A 24,581-nucleotide genomic window follows, 5' to 3' on the forward strand; every position below is an offset into this window, starting at 1 on the left:
GGGGGCTTTATATGCAAGGGGCTAACTCCTCCCCCATTTGATATACAGCGTCGAGACCCCCCAAAAGGCACATCAACATAAAATTCCGAATCGAATGACACCTCATTCATGAGAATCGGTTCGCGCGTTTAGGCGCCACGCAGTTTACAAAAAAGGTAACTACAACAAGAACAATTTTGGAAAATGCTGTTTTTGCCCATTTTTGGAATCGTTTTTCTCGAAAACTAATTAATCTATGTTATTACGAAAAAATTACAGTCATAAAGGAGGATTTGCCCTATATTATAAAGAAAATTTGGGAATTATAGAAAAAGAGAAAAAAATTGTCAAAGTTGGGTGTTTTTCAACGTTACGCTTTTTCGTGCAGTTTTTGACGATCAACCCTTATACAACAACGACGGCATAAAATGTTTTCTTTTGTCTAACTACTCCTTGAGACTATATTAAAAAAAAAAAAATTCAACTTGTAAATTGAAATTGAATCCATTATTTTAGAGAACATTAAACTTTGCAGCATCCAACTTGAATCTTACTTTCTGTAGTCTGTATGCAAAATTGAAGGGACATTTTACGTAATACCAGGGTCGTTTGAAAAGTCCGTGCAAAGTCAGAGAGATAGCACCACTGGCGCGTATCGAGGTTATGTTTAGTTAGTAGCATCTCTTGGGAGAACACACACCAAGTTTCAGCCAGATCGGTCTATTTCTTTGTGTTTGGTATTCGTTTGAATCGAGGAAGTCGAGTGATTTTCAAAAAATGGACGAAAAAGAATTTCGTGTGTTGATTAAACACTACTTTATGAAAGGCAAAACGCCTCAGGAGACTAAAGAGAAGCTTGATAAACATTATGGTGACTCTGCACCTTCGATTAGAACAGTTTATAAGTGGTTTCAAAATTTTCGGAGTGGCCATATGGGCACAAGTGACGCTGAACGTTCTGGACGCCCTGTTGAGGTTACTACTCCAGAAATCATTGATAAAATCCATGATATGGTGATGGATGACAGAAGAGTGAAGATTGCGTGAGATTGCTAGTGCTGTGGGCATCTCGAATGAACGGGTATATAATATTTTGCATCAACATTTGGACATGACAAAGCTATCCGCAAGATGGGTGCCGCGATTGCTCACGCTTGACCAAAAACGAAATCGTGTGAAGTGTTGCAAGGACGGTTTGCAGCTGTTCCAGAAGAATCCGCAGGACTTTAAGCGTCGTTTCGTAACTGTGGATGAAACATGGATACATCACTACACTCCTGAATCTAAACAATGGGTTACCAAGGGGGAATCTGCGCCAAAAAAGGCGAAGACCGTTCCTTCGGCCGGAAAGATTATGGCGACTGTCTTTTGGGATTCGCAAGGAATAATCCTCATCGACTATCTGGAAAAGGGTAAAACTATTACAGGTGCATATTATTCATCGTTATTGGACCGTTTGAAAACCGAGCTGCAAGAAAAACGCCCACGATTGGCCCAGAAAAAAGTCCTTTTCCATCACGACAACGCACCAGCTCACACCTCAGCAGTTGTGGTCGCAAAATTAATGGAAATAGGGTTCCAACTCGTTTCACATCCCCCCTATTCTCCAGACTTGGCTCCCTCGGACTGCTATTTGTTCCCCAATATGAAGAAATGGCTGGCGGGAAAAAGATTTTATTCAAACGAGGAGGTGATTGCAGAAACGAATGGCTATTTTTCAGACTTGGACAAATCCTATTATTCGGAAGGGATCAACAAACTAGAGCAGCGTTGGACGAAGTGTATAAGCCTAAAAGGAGACTATGTTGAAAAATAAAAAAGGTTTACCCCAATAAATGAAGTAGTTTTTATTTTTGCACGAACTTTTCAAACGACCCTCGTATTCTTAAACAAAATTGCATAAAATAAAACAGGATCACTGTACTTCCACTCGTTAAGGGCAAGAGAAAGTAATGTGACCAAGAATAGTAATTGAAATAGATTCACAAAGGAAGTTGTGACAAATCAATATTGAATTATATCAATTAATTTACGAAGGCCAGGTCTTTAATTTAAAATTTAGATATTTTATTGTTAAAGATGTTCTATCATTTCTCGTTCAGAAAAAAAAAGACAAGAAAAAGAGAAGAATCCAATAAAGATTAATTAGTTTTTTGCCCAGTTACCATAGTAAAGAAAATTCAACTGACAAATTCCGTATGATTTTAACTGCATTTAAATGAATAAAAATAAATCAATTTAATTTTTAGTGAAGGGGGAACGACTAGTGAAGGAGATCACAGTTATAAGTGGTGGTAAAAGCCACAAATTGAAAATTTAAAGGTAATTTTTTGAATTTTTGAGAATGAGAGTGGGGGAAAAAAGGTTTCGAAATGTCTTCACTTGCATTAAACACACCTCGAGAGTTCTTCGCCGGTAATGCTTAGCTATATCGGTTATTGAGCTCATTGTTTGGTATTTGGTGGGCTCAATGTTTTTTTTTGGGATTTTGAGTACCCTATTTTGCCGCTGCGAAAACAGGGGTAATGAGACGGAAATAACTTTGACAAAGAGTGTCACAAGCAAAACCGTATAATATTAAGCCGGAACATCATCAATCTTTGCAAGAAGTGCTGAAATTAAGAGTATTTAGCTCAGGTAGATTTCTCTTAGTCCTGAGCCTCTGAGGTGGAAATTTTTCCGTAAAGTTATCATCGGCAAAAGAGCATGCTTTAGTAAGTACAATAATTGGCTGCTCGAGGGGCTTTACAAAAGCTGGGCTATTTGACCACCAGAGGCTAGAGTTATGGACTTGTATGAGGCTTAAGCCATCTTTTTTTTCCCCATCTCTTCAGCCCAAAAACTCCAAGAGTCTTCGAACGAAGCTTAGAACAGCCGCTCTGTCTTTAGGAGGAACCCTTCCAGCGATAGTTGTCGTCCACTATCTAATTCAGTCTAAATTAAGAAAATATTTAGATATAGAGGTCCGCGTACTCTCTCTCTCTGACCCGTTAAAAAAGTACACCGTTCACGATGAAGAGTTCATAAATCGCCTGAAGCGCCTTTCACTCCAAGCACCCATGTCGAACATCACTTGCATATCCCAACTTTTACTGTGAAATGATAAAATATTACTGTGATATTCAAAGTATTTTTATGATTATAATTTAGAATTTCTAAGATTTCACAATCTCATCACACAGTTTACACGGTGCCACACCTTCATGCCCACTAATGAGGGCACAAAACGTATCCAAAACGTTTAGCAAAGATAAAGAAAAGATTTTTCAAAACCTAACCCAGTAAACCAGACTTCAGAAAATGAAACTAAGAGCTAATTTTATTCCTCCAAAACATAAAAATCGAGTAAGCAGTCGATTTTTGTCAGCCATGCATAGTTTACTCCAAAATATAAGTTATTTCACTTACTTAACTTAATTTTGAAAGAAATAATTTCTTTTTAATAATTTAAAACTAAGTAGTACAGTATTAGCCCGGTTCTTTAGTAAAAAAGGAACTCTCTAAATTCAAGGATGACCACATACGCTGGAGGTAGGGGATTAGATCTGTTTCGGGATAAATCCCGAGAACCGGCACCATTAATTAGAAAGAGATCTCATGGACGTCTGAAAGCGGCCACATCAGCCACTGATGTCAGAGCTTGGACCAACAATGATCGAGATCAAACTGAACTATTAAAGGATACAATCAACGCATCAGTAAGTCTCAAATATTATTTAATTAAATACAAGTTATCAATGAAATGTTATTATGTTACAATCACCCTAAAACTGGTCATACGAATGAATAACTAAACAAATTGGTGAATGAATGAATACCAAGGTAACCGTTATGGAAACTACTAGCTAATTTTCATTGTTATTAATTTCCATGAAATTCTCATCTGACAACTGTTTTATTATGTCAACAGTTCATTTCGACCAGCTCTTTTCAATTTTCCGCAATTAAAGTTCAATTTTGTAATTAAACTTGTTCAAAACTGTTATTCAACAAATTTGCGAACCATTTTGAACATTTACTTTCTCTTTCATTTAACAAGATAATGGTACAAATGTTTAGGAGTGGTCGTGTTGAAATTTAACGTTAGTTGATTAATAGAAACCAATTTACGTTCTCTAAATAGTTGTAAGAATTGGGGTTTTCGAGAGACGTTAAAAATAGTTATGGTACCCGTCTAGGCGAGAGTAGCCGCAATTAATGGAGGAGAATAACGGCACTAGTTACTTTGATGGTCCTGTATAAGACTCAACTGAAAGTAGGAGCTGGAACCTTGCCTACAAAGAGAGTTTTGAGGCTCTTAGGCTGAGATGCTTCTGCCTGTTGGAGAAGTGGCAGAGAGTTGTGAGATCTTTTCGGGTGGGCAGACTGTCCTCAAAGCATTGAGCGAACCGAGATGTACCTCCAATTGTATGCCAGAATAAAGGACTTAACAGCTGCCAAGCACAGAAGAGCTTCAAACTATCTTTATGGTAGAAAGCAATGAGAAAGGGACGACAAAGCTCTAGGATAGGTAGGATAGGATCGTTCTGGTGTCACTGAAACTTTTGTGATAAAAGTAAGCTAGACAAAAGGATTAGATTCTAATTCTAGATTCTACATTCTAATGGATGCAATTAAGAATTCTGACAGAGTAATGAATGGGTACGTTCGTGTCAGTTCAGTCCTGGATGCAAGGGGTTAGATGAACGAGTTAGAGAATCAGTGTACCATTATTTAGAACAAGGTGCACTTTTTTGCCAACATTATATTTATGTATTCGAGGCGCTCTCAAGAGAGTACTGGGGACTATCGACTATTTACGAAATTATAGACAAAAAAGGAATTATTAGTTAAGCAGAAAGGGGCCTTTCTGTACGATGGCGGACTTGAGTCACAATAGGCTCAGAAACTGCCTATTTCTACTCGTTAAATAATTAAAGCTAAAAGAATTTTGAGGCTCAAATTTAATCATAAATTACTTCAAAGTATTCTGTAAATTTTAAAGCCAATTCATTCACAATAACTTTTCAAGAAAAACACATTATTCTTTTTCAATAAATAATATCTAACGAATGCAATGAACGTAAAAAAAACAGCACATTTCTTGATGCTGTATATTTGATCAGTGGCGCCACAAATCTTACCACGCATCAACACTTGAATCATTAATCTAGCTTACGGTAAAGGAGTATTGATTCTACCTTGGCCTAATTTAAGACAAAGTTTTACTTATAATAAATGTAAAATTATTTGGGCTTTGTTTGAAACTTAAGACCAGTATTAAATGCATTTTTATACTGATTAGAGATTTTTCAAATCTTTAGTCTAGACGAGGTTGAAAATTAAGCTATTTTTAAAGAAAAATGCATTAATATTAATATTTAAAGAGATGAATTCTTAATAACTGTATAAAGAAAGTATGATCAATGTTACTTCGTCTAAAAGATGTTTGATATTCCTCCACGTTTCTGAATTCAGAAATAGGATGCTGCAAAGCATCATCTGCGACTTCTTGTTAATGTGTGTATATGTGTGTGTGTGTGTGTGTGTGTGTGCAGAGTTTGGGGGAGAGAAGGAGACACTAGCGTATCCATTTTGATGCATCTAACGTTAAACGATGTTACTGTTCTACTCCAGATCATTTTATTGATTAAGAACTAAACAGGAATTCCTATCATCTTCAGAGATCAATATTCTTACAGTATTATATATAATTTGCTCATGTTCGCCGTGTATTATTTATTTTTCATTTCATTATTTTTAATTTTATAACTTCTATTTCGAACCATCAATCCTCATAGCCGTTAGATAATCTTTGTTATTACAGTACAACCTCGATTAACCGGGCTGACCACAGGCTGTACCCACCCTGGGATGCTGAAATCCCAGTTAAACCGAATACACAATACTCGGTAATATTTTTTACACTTGATCCTTTTTTTTTTGGAAATTTCGATGATGTGGATTTTATCTTCGATAGATAAACGAATACGTTTACGTTTAGCACCAGTTTTCTTAACGGATTCCATTGCGTAAGTGAAATAAAAATTCGACCGAAAGGGGGCAAACGAAAGATGTTTTCTGTAGGACGAACTGATTAACACTGAAGACTAACTTGAGATTAGGCTGCTCTCTTATTAATAATGCCGGTAATTATTCATAAAAATATTACATATAACCGTGAAGTTGAAAATCAACCATTTACGACACGTAAATCCCATGGTCTTTTGTAAGACCGTGGTAAATCCCAAGAAATTCAGTACTAATTGCACCATATTTTGGGTTTTTACATACATAATGATCCTTCAAGAAAATCAGGTATAAAAGAGTCGCTGCCACGCCTACTATTGTGTTACATCGGAAGACAAAAAGTTTTCCTGTCGCCACCGAAAATTAACTTTTGTTTCGGCTCCGATCCAGGTGTTCTTATGATGACTCAACATGATCCCGGTTAATCCGAATCCCGGTTAACCGAGGGCTGGTTAATCGGGGTTGTACTATATTATTATTATATTACTAAACGTCGCATGCACTTCGTTATTTTAAGACCAAAAACTGCCCAAATATTTAGAATAACGTAGATTTGGTAAAATATGTATGAAACCAAAGTTGATAGTGATACTTTAAGATTAAAAATGCATATAAAACTCTAGAGAGGAGTAAAAAAAAAGTAATCGCCTATTTTTTCAGGCGGGGCTTAACGTCTAACTACCAAATTAGGTGTCGTGGACGGAGGCGACTAGCAAACATACTTTACTATAAATTTCTTTTATTAACTATTAAGTAAAATCCAAGGCCTAAGACCGGGAATCGAACCTACTAAACCAACAATACATATTAGCTTCGCAGGTCTAACTCTAGAGAGGATTGTTTTTCATTTGCACGAACAAGACAGATGCATTAAATAGATGAGAAATTAATGAATGATTTTCAAACACCGACAGTTTCACTGATAAAATCTGTTCATCATTGGAAAAGTGATATTGTGTTTTTTCTTTTTTTAATTGAAAATTGAAAAATGATTAACAGTTTGAATTACAGTACTACTCTACACAATGCTTCGCTTGAATTTAATTCAACGTCAAAATTGTATAGAATCAAATCAGCTTATAATTTAATAGAATGGGACTTTCATTCGCTCGCTCATTTTTTTTGGAAATTCAATTAATATTTGATTATCGAACAGATTGCCAATGGACCAATACTTCCCTAAGTCTTTAAAGTACATCTATTAATACGGCGCAATTAACGTATTTCATTGTTTTGTGTTTCAGAAAACCACTTATGGAAACTATATTCCATTTGACACTTTATTCGGATTACTAAGTAATCTAGAGGTAAATTCAAATTCATTTTTACTTATTTAAATTTAGTAAACATGTCACAAGATATTTTAAAACTCATTCTCTACATATGAAGTAAAATCAATAATCACCTAATCAATAATTATAGTAAAACGCTATCCTCATGATTCACGTGATTGTAATTATATGTAGAACAATAAAAAAAATAAGTATGTATATAGAATTTCAAAAATTTTACTTTTGAACTTTTACTCGATTAAGTTTAGTTCCCTATAAAAGCATGACTCCGGAAACAATGTCTTCTGTGAAAAGGAGTATTACCGGAAATCTGTATGAAAACAAGTTGATGACTCAGTTGATAAATGGTACATAGGAAGTGATTCACTAGGAGCATCTTATAGGGGGGAAGTTTACTTAGGAGAACTTCTAGTTCATTGTCTGGCCCGGAAGCAATAAATGGTTTAATTGATGATTTCGTAATAGAATAGGGGTACGATGTGTGGGAATCTGAAGACTTTTAATATTGTTTTCTTGAATGTGGAAATGGTTTTGGATATCTATTAGAATTTGGTTAATAAGGTCCATGCAGAGAAACCACTCTTACTTATACAGCTTCCAACACTGACTGCTTCTAAGACGAACAAAACAGTAGTCAAGAACGCAGAAGCTATAACTGATATGGGGATAAAAAGAATTCTGACCAAGTATTCGGAATATTGCGCAGTATTTGGTTTCAAAACTCCCTGATAGCGTTGCCAAAACTCTTTAAATCTATATTTTGCAGTTTCTGCAAGTTTCTTTTTGCATATTGTGGTTAGTGTTGGAACTATTCATGGATATGTTTGTGTTGTTGGGCTGGGATACCCGCAGGAATGGCAAGAATCCTGTAGAAGTGATCAGTCTTTACAGATACATATTATTACGATAAGAAATTGACTACATTGTAAATGGCAGCCCCTTATTTCAATGGACGCTTCGATCATATTTTGCTATTAAAATAATTAAACTGGTTGAATGGTTTACTTACAAATATCTGATCCAAATTTATCAATACAGTGAATGCTCACCTGTAACAGAACACAAAATATATAAATAGATCAACCAAGTGGGTCATTAACATATTTTATAGTTATATTCAAAACTTTCAGTCATTACGAACTGTAAGTTTGACTCCTGGTTTAGAGAGTAAGATGAAAAATGGCCATTTCTTAAGAACCCTTAAAAAAAATAATCAATTTTCCTTAGAATTTAGAAAAAGATAAGCCAAATTGTTGGAACCATTTTCAAGAAAAATTTTTAAATGTAAAGTCATTTTACCGTTTGATGGGTTTCTGCTGATGAGTTATTAGGCACGGGTTTCGGTGCAATGGTTATAAAAATGTGATAATGGGTTTTCTCCAGTTCGAAATCCAAGGATAACTAAGTTTGATTTGTTGCAAAAAAAAAAAAAATAATAATAGCAGAGTAAAATTAAGATAAGAAGCGGGGCGGGACCTATGACCCACGGCACCGCTGCCACAAGAGGCTTATTGTGCCTTCCCCTTTAAGTCTAATAGGTGAAACCTTCCCTTCTAAAAAGGTTGAGGACTTAACCTACCAGTTCCTTTTGCGCTACAATCTCCTTTGGCCTCAAAGTTCCAAAGATATCTGTATCGCAGTCGAATAACAAGTGAGAGGCCGTTTCCTCCTCTTCCTGGCACAATCTGCACAACGGTTCCGAGCTGATAAGCCCTACTTTGTACAGGTGCTTCCTGAACCTGCCATGCCCCGTGAATAGACCTGTAAATTCAGAGTAATCTGATTTCTACCCAAGCCTAGAGTCTCTTTGGTTCTTTGTTTACACAACAAGGGCATAACTCTCTTGCTGTGTTTAAACCCAGGGAAGCATCACCCAGTTCTTTTCATGTTCTCTCCAGATCCCAGTCTCTGTGAGCCGCACGAACCATTAGTGATCCCCAGGACAGGTTCCAGGCCAATGAAAGGAGTACTAGCTCCATTCCTGGCCAGTTGATCAGCTATTTCATTCCCCTTAATCCCTACATGGCCCGGCACCCAATCCAGTCGAACTTTATTATGCCGGACCAGTTGTTCTAGGGCCTTTTTACATTCCCAAACGAGGGAAGAGGTGGTTCTGAAGGAAGAAAGGGCCTTCAGTGCAGCTGAATAGCGGAGTAGTAAAGTAAAGTAATTGCCTATTTTTTCTGGCGGACTTTACGTCCAACTACCAGGTGTCGTGGACGGAGGTACTTTACTGTAAATTTCTGTTACTAACCTTTAAATAAAATCTAAGGCCTAAGACTGGGAATCGAACCCAGTACCACAATGCATATTAGGCTTTCCAGGTCTCGCCTCTTAACCGCTCGGCTACCGTGGCGCCTGAATAGCAGAGTAAGTGCAACTGATAGTTTCAAATGAAAGATTTAGAAGAAATCACTCAAAACTATAACTATTACTTTCCTTGTTTGATGAAAGACTATTGGATTCTTTGATTGTACGCAAATTCGCCGCAGTAGAACTTTTAGAAAGAAGAAGTAGAAGAAGAAGAAAAAGCAATAATTATTTACCTAAACATCACTTTTTCAGAATAAAATTGGCAAAAAAGCTGTAAACATTTTGGGCCAAGTTGAAGATGAAATAGCCTATGTACCGTTGACACAATCAGAAGAAGAATTAAGAAAGAAGCTGTGTAAGGTAAGATTGATTAGAAAAATAATTCTAAATGCTGGTTATTTTTTTTTTTTTTAAAGAAAGTTATCTAAATCGTTTTTTAGTCAACTTGTTTTATTTACAGGGAGTTATCTCCAATTTTAGAATTAGTAAAGATAAGTAACTTTTTGTCCATAATTGCCCTTAATTAAAATCGACTTGAAGTGTCGATAATTACGAACTTCTGGATGTTCTTAATTATTTGTTGAATAAAGTAAACTTTTTTCCTCTCCACTTTTAACATTGCAGATTTTTCCTGAGACTATTTCTCCCCCTCTCCCACCGTTTGAGCAATTCACTGCATTATCATCTTTTTTTTCTTCACTTTTTAAATTATTTTTAATTCCCTTTAAGTATTCTATCTTTAAAATTAAAGATGAAAAATTCAAAGAGGCCATAAATGGCATGAGCACGCTTTTATAAAACTTTAAAATTATTCAGTAGGTCTTTAAAAAATGTATTATTCATTGAAATCTCTGCTTGAATCTCTCTATTTTTTATTTTATTTTTTTGGTTTTCTTTTTGTATTATTCTTTTCTATTTTACAAACTATAGGCAGTTATTAAAAATAAAAAATTAATTAACAATTATTTAAAAAAATAAATAAATAAATAAAACTTTTATATTAGGATCAATCTGTATGCGATGTTACTAACGAAGAGACAAGAAATTTAAGATGTCTAGTCCAAGAACTTGCTGAACAAAAAGAATTCTATGAAAAAGAAAGAAATCATTTAGCGGGAATAGTGAAAAACCAATCGGAAAGTATAGAAAAACTGGAAGAAGTTCAAAGTCAGAAAAACTGTTTAGAAATAAGGTTAGTAGGAATTACTTTAATTTGACCCGGTTTCGGTCGTTCTGGCATTATCAGAGGTAGATTCATTCAGTTTGGTGTAGGTAAGAGATTTCGACTTTACCATTTTGCAATACAGTGGCTGAATTAAGCAGTATCTAGTGGCATACAAGGATAAGCGAATAGGATCTGATAGGTAACAAATGGAATATTTTTAATTAAATATTTGGTTTTATTTGTTGGTTTTTAAGGCAAACATTTGTGGATGAAATGGAACAAAGAATAAAAGACCTTATAAATAAATATGATAAAGCCCTCAATGATAACAGAAACTTGAGACAGAAATTAGCAGAATGTGAAAAGCCAAGTGTAAGAATTATTTTTTATTTAATAACATTGAAAATAGAAAATTAATAGAAAAGATGTAGATCTCATATTTAATTAAGAAAATCGTTGTTTTCGAAAAAAAATCTTTAAAAATTGAAAACTTGATTTAGTAAAGTGACAATTCCGTCACTTTCTATTATTTTAGGGGAAAAACCCTGTGAATATTCAGGGAATGGAAACGGATATTTCCATTTAAAGTCGAAAATAAGCATGATTACTTAGCAAGATGAAGTGCAATCATCCTCCTAAGATGGATTAAAACAACTTTACTTGTTGGATCCAATCACAATTCCCGATTATATCTTTAAGGTGAGTCAAGAGACATTATTGACCATCTGGAGCCTTCTCACTGAACTGGCCCAAGTTAGTGTTCTCCAGTTCCCCTTCTGTCAGACTGTGAGTGTAAAGCCTTTTTAGCAGGTGAAAATCTAAAAACAGCATGCATGGCTGTACTTGAATCTGAGCTTCCCTGCGTTTAGAAACTAGTACTCTAACAACTATGCCAATCACTCATCACTTCCGTTTTTATATTATTATTTTTTTTTTTACTTTATTAGTCATATTTACAACTGCAACAAAATGTTGCATCAAGTAAATTTGAGGAAACTGGTTAAGTTCTCATGAATGTCAAGTAAGAGCAACCACCCATTGATGGAACTCTTTCTTGGTAGATTGCTCTCATATCAGTAGGTCCCTAGGCCATTTCCGCTTCAGTCGACGAGGAGGATTGTCTGGAAGGTTAGGAGAGGAGAGTTGTTGTACAAGAAGATTAGGATGGAGAGAGCTAGGAGGCTGTGAAATTTGCGGTAGCGAGACATTATTAGATCAGAGACAAAAGGGATGTGAAGGTCAGTGTGTATGGTATGGTTAAAAATGTTTAATATTATTTACTATTTTAACTGTTTTTAAATTTAGGATCATAATTGTAATAAAGACAAAGAACGATTGGAAGATGAAATCAAGAAACTGAAACATCAAATACACGATTTAAAATTGAGTGAAATCGAAAGAAAAGCATTGGAAAAGGAAAATATTGAGTTGAAAAACGCTCTCAGTGATCAAGAGGATGAAATTAAAAGAATGATCGATAAAATAGATCAATTATCAGAAAGTGCGGATCAACGACAGGTAGTTTAATGCCATGATTTGATTGGTGCAGACACTTGTAAACAAAAAAAATTTAAAAAAAAATGTAATGCAAGCTTTAGTAACAGGGATCGTTTTCAATGAAATAATATTTTTATTTATATTTATATCATAGCATATTAAAGGAGAGCTTAAACTTCAGCCCAATCTACGGTCCTAGTTTGAACTAATCTTCTTGGGTGCCAAAAAAAAGTGCCAAAAGTGGAAAATGTCTTTCAGTAGAGTATCCAGTTAACCGATTTCATCAAATAGCTCAATCGTGGCACAAATTTCGACATCCTAAAAACGTCTTTTTCCAGCGCAGTATTTCCGTGAAAACTCTCCTGCAGGAGTGATAAGAGAATAAAAGAATATCAAGTAGCTCTTTTAATGGTAGACCCCCCTCCACAAGGCTGCAATAAATGGACGAAATTCGCAGTAGAGGAAAACTGGCTAAAAAGAAAAATGCAGCTGCTGATAGTAGCTGTTCGTTTCCTGGCTTAGAAGGCCGTTAAACTTAGGTCAAGAAGGCTGCAGGACCAGCTTATGGCAAAAACTAGGTTGGGTTAGAGGTGGCAGGACAGGATTCCAAAACAAATGGACAGTTCTTTTCCTGTTAATAAGCTGTTAGGAGGCGTGGTTAGAAAAGGTAAAATCCCAATTGGTCCACTTCGCTTTTGTGGGAATTAAAGATAATTCACTGGATCATCTTTATTTATTTTAGTATGAGCGGGCATTCCCACTATCCAAGCATATTGTATAAATTTCAGCAATGGCGGTTAACTCGTATTACAGAATGTTCCGTTTAAATTCATGAATATGACCACCTCATTTTCTTTATTCTTGGAAGTTTGTTAGAAATTAAATAATTAAATACTTAGAGGTAGTAAAATCTTAAAATATCTAAAATGGAAGTTTAGAAAACCTTATTTAACCCTCGTAAAATAAGAGTATAAAGTGGTTCTATGTAGAGGACTAGTGAGTCACCAACACGGTTAAATGTGAGTGTAAGGGTGGAGCTATCTTGGTTTAGTGAGTAGTTTGCTTGTGAAGTCCAAGTCTGAAAAAAATTAATTGAAATGTTTTTGTTGGAGATACTGAGAAAGGTGGCCTCGCCAAAACGTGGTCCAAACAATTAGTTGAAAAGTCATATTGTGAGTGATGAAAACAATTTGATTAACGATTTAATTCTGATTAAAATTTAACCAATTAAATTTATGATTAACTTGTATTTTTAAACAGCGCCCACCTGTGCTGGTTTTTAAACATTGTCTTCTCTTTCTTTTAGGAGAAAATGAGAGAACTGATACAAGATTTAAGAAATGATTTGAAAAAAAAGAGCGAAGAGCTGCAAAACGTTGAGCAGGAATTAGTATCTGCCAATGAAATGGTAGATCTATTAGAGGATTTAAGAGATCAGCTAAAACAAAATCTATTACAGATGACAGATAATAAAGATTATTTTAAAGATTTAGTTAGCATTATGGCTGAATCTGAAGAAGATATGCTGAACAAAATGAAAGAACAGGAAGATGAAATAAATCGCTTAAAAGAATTAGATGCCTTGGCAAAAGCATTAGACGATAAAACGTGCAACTTTTTAACTCAAACGACAGATATGGCCAAAGATGCACTTTCAAAGATATTAGACGATCATCGAAGGACAAAGCAAGATCTACAAATTTGTTCAAGAGAAAGAGATAAATTAGCCGAAGAAGCTCAAGATCTGCGAGACAAATTTAGAATTGCGACCGATGAAATTGACAAGCTGGCTCAGTTACTGTCGGATGCGAAGGCTACAATGCAAAGAGAACAAGCAATAAATAAAACACTAAACGACGAAATTGAGAAACTCAATGCCAGAATAAGGGAACTCGAACCATTAAAAGAAGATGTGGACTTTCTCAGGAGAGCGTTGGCTGACAGTGATCACATGAGGAATATAAAAGAAAAAGAATTGTCAAAAGAAAAAGAGAAATTTGATAAATTAAAAGAAGAAAATGAACTTTTGAAAAAAGATTTAGAAAACGCAAAAAGCAAAATAGAGGACCTAAACAATGAAATAGACAAACTGACAAAAACTATAAATGATACCAATAGAAACCTGATAGACTGCAACGCTGAAAATGGTAGACTGATGGGCGAACTAAGAGAAATAGGTCGTTTAAATCGAGAAATAGCTGAATTGAAGAAGGCTATAAACGGTCTGGAAAACCAACTGAAAAACTGTCAACAAGAAAATAAAGAGAAAAGTGAAGATATTGATAAATTAAAAGAACAATTGTCTTCAGTTGAAAAAAAATTAGCGGATGTACAAAACGAAGTAGGAAAAAAAGAAGATTTAGAAGATAAATTGAACAAAGAAATAGATAGTTTACAACAAAAAATGGACAACTTATACAGACAATTAGAAGGACTGGAAGATGATTTAAGAAGAGAAAAAATGGAAAAAGCAGCCTTATCAAATAAAAATAAAGAACTTGAAGATACCCTAAAAAAGACCAATGAAGGGTTAGAAGACGCTAAAAAAGAAATTTCTACTCTTAAAGCTGATGCTGAAAAGTTACAAAACGACTTTAAAGACAAGAACGATCAATTAAATTCGTTGAGTGGGGATTCAAATGCATTGCAGAGAGATTTACAAAAGGAAAAGGACGCGAATGAAGCGTTAAAGAATGACAATGAAAATCTAAAAAAAGCACTGGAATTGAAAGACGGTCGACTGAAAGATGCTCAAGATGAAAACAAAAATTTGAAAGATCAAATTGAAGATTTAAAAAAAGCATTGAGCAACATACAAAAGCAATTGGATGATTGTAAAGGAGAAATAAGCAGAGGAGTAGAAGAAAACAGAGCCTTAAAAGACCAGACTGAGCAACTCAATAAGCAGTTGAATGATATGAAAAAGGAGAAAGATGATTTGGATAGTAAATTAAAAACAGAACTTGGAGACGGACTGTCAAAAAAGAATGAAAATATTAAATTGAATGACGAAGTTGAAAGGCTAAGTAAAACGGTTGATGGTCTAAAAGGTGAAGTTGAAAATTGTAAAAACGAGATAGGAAAATTGAACAATGAAAACGGAAGATTAGAGAGAGAAAACAAAGATTTGTTGTCTGCTAAAAATAAAATAGAAAGTGCCTTACAAATCGCCCAAGAAGATTTGAATAAGGCCAATGAAGAATTGGCTAAGAAAAAACAACTTCTCGACGATATAGGAAAAGAAATTGAAAAACTTAAGGGTCAGCTAAAGGCAGCTCTGGCTGAAAATGACATCATGAAAAATGAAATTGAAAAATTGAAAGACAAAACTGAACAATGTGAGAAAATTCGAATGGGTGTAGAGAGCGCCATGAGTGACTTGAATGACCAACTTAGAAAACTAAAAGATGAAAACGCTAAATTGGAAGGAGAAGGGAATGATTTAAAGAATCGAAATGACAAATTAGAAGAAGATCTTAGAAATAAAATTAAACTAAATAAACAATTAGCTGATGATTTTGAAAAAGCTAAGAAACAATCTGGAGAATTAGAAAATCTCGCCAAAGGAGCTGGAGCACAAAATCGTGCCGCTTTGGCGGAAGCTGGCCAGTTGAAGGAGGAAGTAAACAAATTAAGGACTGAAAACGTGAATTTAAAACGAGAAAAAGATGCATGTGCTCAGCAACTGCAAGATGCTCTTGCCGAGATAGAAAAACTAAAGGCAGGAGTTAAAGCTCTAAACAATGAGGTAGCGGGTCTCGCAGCTCTGAGAGATGGATTAGAGAATCAACTAAGAAATGAATCTCAGCAGGGCCTGAAGAATAAAACTGATTCGCTTGGAAAAGATGCTGCATTGGCGAAGTCAACAAAAGAAAAGGAACAACTACAGAATAAAGTTGAAGGTTTACAACAAGAAATGAACAATTTGCTAGGTAAAAACGCTGCTTTGGACAAACGAGCCAAAGCTGCGGAAATAGAGAAGAAAACTCTTGAAGATCAGTTAAGGAACACAAATTTAGAGAAAAAGAACTTGCAAGTTGAACTAGAGAAATCGAAAAATGACAATGAACATCTTAAAAATGTACTTGAAAAAACTGAAGCACTGCTAAAAGAAGAAGCAGAAAAGAATCGACAATGTAAAACGCAGTTGAGCGAATTGGAGAAAACTCTGGCTGCGATGCGAAATCAGATCGATAAATTGAACAACGAACTCGACAGACTAAAACAAGAAAATTTAAAATTAAACGAGGAACTAAAAAAACAAAGGGCAGAGAATGCTGATTTGAGTAAGATAAAGAATGGATTAGAAGCGGAATCAAACGGTCTGCAAAATGATAATGATAATTTAAAAAGGATGATTGAGGAGCTACAACAAAAAATGAGGGATTTAAGTCAACAGTTGGATGACAAAGATGAAGAACTAGGCGTTTGTAGAGATGAAAATAAGAGGCTGAATAGTACTATTTCAGAATTGAAAACTGATAACGCAAAGTTGCAAAACACTGTTAGGAACTTGCAAAATGAAGTGCAAGAACTAACCAGTCAAATAGTTTTACTAAAAAAAACTTTAGAAGACATGGAGGGAATCATATTCCAGCTGAAACAACAATTAGAGCAGTGCCAAAATGATAATAAAACATTAAAGATGAATATGGATAAACTGAGATCAGAAAATGATGAATATAATAAATTGCATGGAGAAGATGAAGACCGAATTAAACAACTAGAACAGAATAATGATGGATTAAAAGCTCAATTTGAAAAGCTCCAACAACAACTGGAAGGATGCTTAAAAGTTAAAACAGGACTCGAACGAGAATTGAAAAAAGCTATGGACAATTTAAATGAGCTTAAAGGAGAAAATGGAACATTAAAGGAACAGTTGCAAGAACAAAAGAATCGTATACGAGAGCTGGAGGAAACGATGAATGACCAACAAACTCAACTACTCGGTTTAGAGGGTGTCGTAAACAATTCCAATGGTCAGATCAATGGTTTAGAACAGATGAAGAAAAGTTTGGAAAACCAATTGAAGATGTGCCAAAATGAAAATAATGATCTCAAGACAAAACTTGCAGAAATGAAGAAAGAAATGACGAAATTAGAAAATTTAAATGCAGGGTTAGAAACTCAACTAAATAATTGCACCGAAGAGTTAAAATCTTGCAAACAGGAACTGGATAAAGTAAAAGGTGAACTTGTCCATAGCAGCGCCAGTTGTGCTGAAGTGGAGGCTAAATTGAATGCGTTACAAGAAGAAAACTTAAAATTAAAAGCTGATTTAGAAGAAATGGCCAAAAAATTAACAGCAGCTGAGAACAAATCGAAAAAAGATGTGGATCGCATTGAGATGCTGAAAAAACAAATAAATGATTTAAATAAATCCTTGAAAGATGCTGAAACAAATACTTTAAAGCTTGAAGCCGATTTAAGAAAGGAAAAGGAGGAGAAAAATAAGTTGAAAAGTAAATTAAACATGGAAGATATGTCAGAGGATGAAGACGAAGAAGTGAATCAAGAAAAATTAAAAGAGCAAATAGAAGAACTGAAAGATGAAAATGAAACTCTGCAAAGTACTATAAAGGAATTAAAACATCAAATAGAGGACTTGCTGAAACAACTTAAATTAGAAAGTAATAAAACAAAAGAACGCGAAAATAGAATAGAAGAACTGAATCAAGAAATAGCGGAACTAAAAGACGTGATAGCTGGACAACAAGTGCAAGAACAGAATTGTAAAAATGAGATCAAACAATTAAAATCGCAAATAAATCAGTTAACAAAGAAATTTGGTGATCTAGGTAAAGAAAACAGTTTGTTAAAGAATCAATTAGAACGTGAGAGATATAATTTAAAAGAGGTTAACAATGAACTGCTTAAAACCAAATCACAATTGACATCAATGGAAGCTGAGCTGACTGAACTGAAGACTAATGTAACATCCCTGACTGATACGAATAAAACACTAAAAACAGAAAATAATAATTTCAAAAAGCAAGTGAAAGCACTAGAAAGAGAGAAAACTAAAGCTAAAGCTGATTTGAAAGATGCTTTGGAAAATATTCAAAAGTTGAGAACTGATTTAGATAAAACGATCGAGAAAGCGGAACTATCCAACGCAAAGAGGATGGAAGCTGAACAGATAATAAAAGAGAGAGATGGCTCAATAGAAGCACTGAATGAAACGATTTCCGTATTGAAGGATGAAATGAACGGATGTAAACAAGTGAACATAATGCTGGAGAATGAAGTGAAAGCTGGACGTTATAGAATTGATGCTTTACAATCTGAATCACAAAGACTGAAAACAACCGTACAAGACATAAAAACACAGAAATCCTTACTGGAAGCTAAATTGAAAGAATTCCAAAATATTGGAAGAGATAGCCTGACAGAAATCGATAGACTTAATGGCATTATCCATGATCAGAAAATCCAAATGAAGAAATACGGATGTAAAATACAATTTCTGGAGACTGAAAATGGACTTTATAAATGTCAAATGAAGAAACTGAAACAGTTGATTCAAACAATGAAAGGTATTTTATAATTTGATTTAAATATTTTACATTAGTTTGCCTTCATTGTAGTGGAGAAAATTACAAGTAGCTCCTCCCTAATGGCTAAGATAGTCTTAAGGAGGATAGTCCCTTGTAAGATAGTCACAGCCCTTTAAATGTTTGTCCCCGTGCAAGATCTTGGATTAAAGAAATTGAAGTTATTTGAGTTCATAACGTGATACGAAGTTAGGAATGCATTTTCAGGAAACAGAAGCGTTCACTCTACATAGTTTCATATTTAATATAATACTTATCAATGAAAATTAAACCATTCTTTTGATTTCAGCGATGGAGCCACCAGATACTAAAGCAAACAGAATTTTGAAGAAGATAATGGCATGCGGATGGGAGGTATTTCATTATGAAAGTATATATTTTCAATATTTAATGAGCTACCAAGGTAGTTCTATTGATTTTAAAAAAGGAGCATATGTGATGAATACGATAATAGAATTCTTAACTTTCGAGATAGAAAAAAGTATGCAAAAAGGGAAATGAGCGAAAGAGCCCATTGTCATCACGACCCAATAGGGATCTATTAGTAATATCCCAGCTTAGCCAGCATTGACCGATGAATCAGGGCAAATCCGCAAGCCCTGCTCACAAGGGTTTTATTAGGACAATGAGAAGTTTGATAAAAACCTTCGTAAGTCAATTCGTCCACTGTCTCGTCGCGTGCTTAGCATCTAGCCGAGGTTATTGGAAGTTCCAAACTTGATGAGAGTCTTGTTCTAGCCAGAAGTTGACTTGATAGGTACTGATTGCTTTGATTACCGCTTGACTTGTTTGGGAGATTTCGATTTGTTATCCCCTTGAATAATAAAGAACATCCTAAGTGGTTTTTGTTCGTAATATAAAGAAATAAGCCTCACTTTTTTTGAAGGATGATTCTTTTACGAATAACTAGTAATGTTGCAAATCTAAACCATTTACCTAAATTAGTTTTGAACTTCTTTTAGGAATGCAATTTATCCGATCTGGCTGAAGTGCACCAAGAAGTGTCAATAGCAACTGATTCACTAATTAGACAGTGTGAAGTATGCCGAAGGTCTCACGGCGGTACCCGGAAGCAAGCCATGAAAGAGAAGAGAACGAAGATAGCAACTCAAGAAGGAATAGCTTCGGTTAAAGGTCCAACTTTAATTGATTGATTTTTTTTTTTTTTAATGATTTAAGGCGCGTCAACATCTAAGTTTATTGGTGAACCAGAGCTTTTTTCAGTGCAATGAACTGTAAGAAGCTCCTAGGAAGAGGAAATCTAAGGATCAGCAGCTGGATTCAAACCGAATAAGGCTCTCAAAACCTATCTCATAGTTCTTGATCTCTAAATTCAATATTAATAGAACAAAAATTTTTCTTAACGAGACCAAAATAAATAGCTGCTACTAAATTTTACAGCTTGTGATCTGAGTTATAAACTGAAAGAAATACAAAAACAAGAAACTGAATTAAAAAGACTCCCGGAAAAGCCGGATGAAGAAGGTGAGGAACTTGGAAAATGTCCATGCGAGCAAGCCGCTGACCAAGCAGCACGTGAGGTAAACCGCTAATATTTTATATTTTACGGAGAGGGTACCTTTCAGGTTGTGATAATAATCTGTTCGTTTCTTTCATATTTTCCAAATCATACCTTATAAACAAATTGGAGTCGTTAATTAATAAGTATAAGCCGAGAAGATGACCTAGTTCTTAGGTAGAAAGCTAGGCAAACGTAAATAAAAAATAAAAACAGGACTTAAATTGGGTACAGAAAAATCTTCGATGAATTAATTATCAGTCTTCAGAAATGATGAATATTACTCCCCAGTCAGTGATTCGATACAAAAATCTGATTCAACCAGATGAACGTGTTCGGTCGCGATCGGGGACGTTCGGCCAGTTCGGCTGGCTATGACTTCGCGCTGGTCGGCCCATCGCCCCGCGCGTACTGACGTTCGCCTCCGCTGGTTGGACTTTCAGCTTTTCGCGTATATTTACAACCTTATTCTTATTCTCTGAAGCTTTGTATCTATTTTACCTTATTTTCTATGTTATTCTATGCCATTCTCACGCTACCCAACTACCCCCTCTACCTTCTCTTAGACCATAGTGTCACCTCCTTATCTATGGAGGGAGTCCGCTACTGACCAGCTTCCTGTACGGTGCTTGGTCTGCTGTATGTGCTTTTGAGCCTGCTGGTTTTACTGCGCTTCTTACCGCTTCTCTACGCTGCTACGCTTTGCTTCCGCCTTGGTGGTATACACGTACCATCACTCGATTGCCATCCAGGGACACCACCCCAATTATTCTACGCTTCACGGGCCACTCCGTGGACCCGCTTCCGGTGCAAGGTTCGTTCTTTCCTTACGCCTTTCCTGAGATTTCCCTCTTCCCCCCGCTACGCTTATCCCCCGGCACGCATATACGAGTACAGTTACCACTTCCGCTTTCCTCAGACAAGTATATACAGTTACTATTTCCGCTTTCCTTCTAGACGCATATACATGTACTATTTCCGCTTTCCTTAGAGACGCTTATACCTCTACCATATCCACTGTCCTGGCATTCGCCCTTATACCTCTAGCACTGCGCTTCAGGAGCTTCACTTCCGGCCGCAAGGGTAAGTGTTACTCATTCCTACCTCTGCTCTACTCTCTATATATATATTTGCATGTATTTAATTGTGAACTACATATTTCCGATTACTGGAACCTACTACGCCACTTCCGGTTTTATCGGCTGGCGCATAGCGCCCCGCCTTACGCTTCGCTTTGGGGTGTCAACGTTCACGCGCTGACAGAACGTAATTCCTTGTTTTACAAGTTGGGAGGTTTGGAGTTGTAGCTTTCTCGGTGTCAGCTTACATCTGTAACTTGGCATGACTACTGTTCTTTTCCAATACGAGAGAGCTGAAGAAAAACAAACAAGTGATCTTATAAGGCTACTTTCTGGTACCGGAAGAACGTAGCTCTCTATGGGCACACAGATGAATTCAATTTGAGAATATTAATTACTTATATTTTGTAAAGTAATCTAAAATTCGTAACAAATTAACGACTTTGAAAACAAACCGTAACAGTATTTTCTTAAGTCTTAAAAATAATACTTTATTTTAAGCAAAAATATTAATAACTATTTGTAACATTTTCAATTCTATTTTCAGGCACTACCTCCTAAATTTGAACAAAAAAAATTGCAAGCTGCATTATCCAAAGTGAAACCATTGAAGCCAAGATTTTAAAACAAATTGATTTATGCTTTTTGTCATGTCTGGTTAATACTTCACAGCACATGTCCGATGCACTTCTTTGTAACAATGAATAATTAATTTAAAACAAAAAAAAAAATTGCAAAAATATTATTGTAATGCCTTTGAATTTAGAATATAAGGACGCCCAAAATAAGAACTTTTGTAAAAAATTAGATATAGCGCATTGATCAAAGCACCCAGGTGTTTAGGGTATTTAATTTAATTTTATTAGGTATAGATATTTGTGAGTTTCGAAGTCAACTTGTTTCAAAAACAAAACAAAACAAATTTTTGTAAAATCGCCTACCCCCATTAACTGATTTTTTGTGTGTCAAATTTGGAATTCTGGGAATACATTTATTAGAACATTTAATATTGTAGCTGATGGAACCACACACAATGGTTGCATTTCCCGACGAATCCTACAAAATCCCTTTTTTTTTTTTAATGATAAAATATTTCAAATAATTGTGGTAGACCACGTTAAGAAGATTAAAGAAAGGAAAAGTCAATTGAAGCATTTTTGACTTTATTGAGGCTTAATTCCGTTTCACTAATTTCAAAACAAATCTTTGCGTTTTGACGTGAATAAGTCTTTAAATTTGAATCATATGGCGGCAATCCAAAAAATCTAATGATAACAAAATCGGGGGATACAGTTTGGCATTATAGTTTCGAATCTATCGTCTACATCCAAAATTAAATTAGACCACTGGATAGCTAAAGGATCAAAGAATTCATTACGATAAGCGAGAACTGTGACACATCGCGCGCGGTGGAGGGGGAAGCGCCGCCATTTTGAGATAATTTTGCTGCGTATCGAGATTTGCAATTAGCATAACTTTTGACTCGGAGAAGCTACGATGTTCGTTTAAGTTTTAATCGTCAGCTGTCGTCACAATCTATCGATTGTATATAAAACATTAGTGTAAAATAATGACAGTTAATAAAATACGGCGTTAGAAAAACAAAAAAATTAAAATAAATATATAATGTCGGCCTATACGCGTCGAAAAGCCAAAACCAAATACAGAGATCGTATACGGATGGAAAGGGCTTTTCAAGAACAATCGAATGGCAAAAGTCGCAAAGCCGGTGGAGTCGCCATTCACTGATTGTAATAGAGTAAACATTTTTTTTTGGAAATTTATTTGGAAATGAAAGACGCAAAAGCTGGTGATGTCTGTCTAGTAAACGAAAAAGGCCAATGGCATCTTCAAATTCGTATTCGGGTGTGTGTATATCCATCCGGGCACAGCGTTAGCAGAACTTAAACTCTTTATGTTACGATCGTAGTTAAAATTTTTCAAAATCATCTCTAAAATTATACCCGATTACGAGCCTGATCTTACTACACCAATTATGATAGTTGGAGACTTTAATGTTGATGTCTCACAAAACCGCTCATTGCCCGACTTCATGCTCAGCGAGTTCAATTTGTCTAATATTGAAACTTCTCCAACAACGTTAGGTAATACCTATATTGATTTAACGTTTACCAGAAATCTCGATGTATCTTGTATGCCATTTGTGTCGTACTTTTCGTATCACAGACCTATAATTAATAAAGTTATATTGTAACACAGTAATTATTTGTTTCCTTGATTTCATCCTAAATACATAAATAAAAAAATTTTATATAAAAAATATAACCCGTTACGTAAACGTATTCACGTACAACACACGGCCGTGTCCATGACACAGCCACAGAAGAGCTTTTTTTTTTGTCAAACTTGGAATTCTGGGAATATATTTATTAGATCAATCACACAAAATGGTTGCATTTCCCGACGAATCCTACAAAATCCCTTCTTTTTTTTTTTTATGATAAAATATTTCAAATAATTGTGGTAGACCACGTTAAGAAGATTAAAGAAAGGAAAATAATATAAATAGAAGTATTTTTGACTTTATTGAGTTTTAATTCTGGTTCACTAATTTCAGAACAAATCTTTGCGTTTTTCGTGTTTTTATGGTGACCATAAAAACCAAACCCACGTGCTTAAAAAAAAAAATTCTCATATTTGTTGAACCTCAAATTTTTTTTGCAAACTATAGAAATGAGGGAAATTTTGGTTAAGAGTGCTTCTGGAAAAGTGAAAGTGGGTACATTCTCTGTAAGATTTTAGTCTTTAAAGATTTTTCCAAAAAATTATACAATGGAATATGTGAAATATGAAAGTCAATTTTTTTAGTGTTAAGTATTTATTGCAAATTAAAAGACAATTTAAAAGTAATCTGCGTAATAATCAGTAATACCACAATGTGATGAATCATAATATTATACACGAAGACAATGGCACAAGGACCGCTCGGACCAACAAGTTGTGGGCCACAACCAGTCTGTGATTGAAGATACCTTTCATTATGTGTCTGTCCTGTACTCACTGAATTCAGAGTAAGATGGCTTGGAAAAAAAGCGTTATCTGAATCAGAGTGTATTGAATATTTAAATGGACGCGACTGGGATAAACTATATAATTATCGTTGTTCATTCTTTTTGGTGACTGATTCATAGTTTCAATGGGATTGAAAAA

General features: G+C 35.1%; 2 protein-coding genes across 3 annotated transcripts in view; one reads left to right on the plus strand and one right to left on the minus strand.

Annotated features, from left to right (window-relative positions):
• The window catches only part of LOC141450850 (cyclic GMP-AMP phosphodiesterase SMPDL3A-like), a 577,559-nt gene that overhangs the window by 411,485 nt on the left and 141,493 nt on the right, over nucleotides 1–24,581 (minus strand). The gene's annotated exons all lie outside the window — the stretch shown is intronic.
• Nucleotides 2,147–22,152, plus strand: LOC141450849 (uncharacterized). Its single transcript, XM_074121694.1, has 12 exons — nucleotides 2,147–2,301; nucleotides 3,491–3,677; nucleotides 7,233–7,295; nucleotides 9,846–9,953; nucleotides 10,598–10,785; nucleotides 11,013–11,130; nucleotides 12,064–12,276; nucleotides 13,562–18,794; nucleotides 19,102–19,166; nucleotides 19,775–19,946; nucleotides 20,214–20,353; nucleotides 21,958–22,152. Exons 2-12 carry the CDS (start codon nucleotides 3,492–3,494, stop codon nucleotides 22,033–22,035), a joined length of 6,564 nt encoding a protein of 2,187 aa, XP_073977795.1. The 5' UTR covers nucleotides 2,147–2,301; nucleotide 3,491; the 3' UTR covers nucleotides 22,036–22,152.

The sequence above is a fragment of the Rhodnius prolixus genome, unplaced genomic scaffold (genome assembly GCF_049639745.1).
Source record: "Rhodnius prolixus isolate KJV_2025 unplaced genomic scaffold, Rpr scaffold_8, whole genome shotgun sequence".
NCBI lineage: Eukaryota > Metazoa > Arthropoda > Insecta > Hemiptera > Reduviidae > Rhodnius > Rhodnius prolixus.

Coding starts and splice junctions, on each gene's coding strand:
- LOC141450849 (XM_074121694.1), top strand. CDS start 3,492: ATGACCACATACGCTGGAGGTAGGGGATTAGATCTGTTTCGGGATAAA. Junction 18,795..19,101: donor GTTGATTCAAACAATGAAAG/GTATTTTATAAT, acceptor TTTTGATTTCAG/CGATGGAGCCACCAGATACT. Junction 19,947..20,213: donor AGGAATAGCTTCGGTTAAAG/GTCCAACTTTAA, acceptor TAAATTTTACAG/CTTGTGATCTGAGTTATAAA.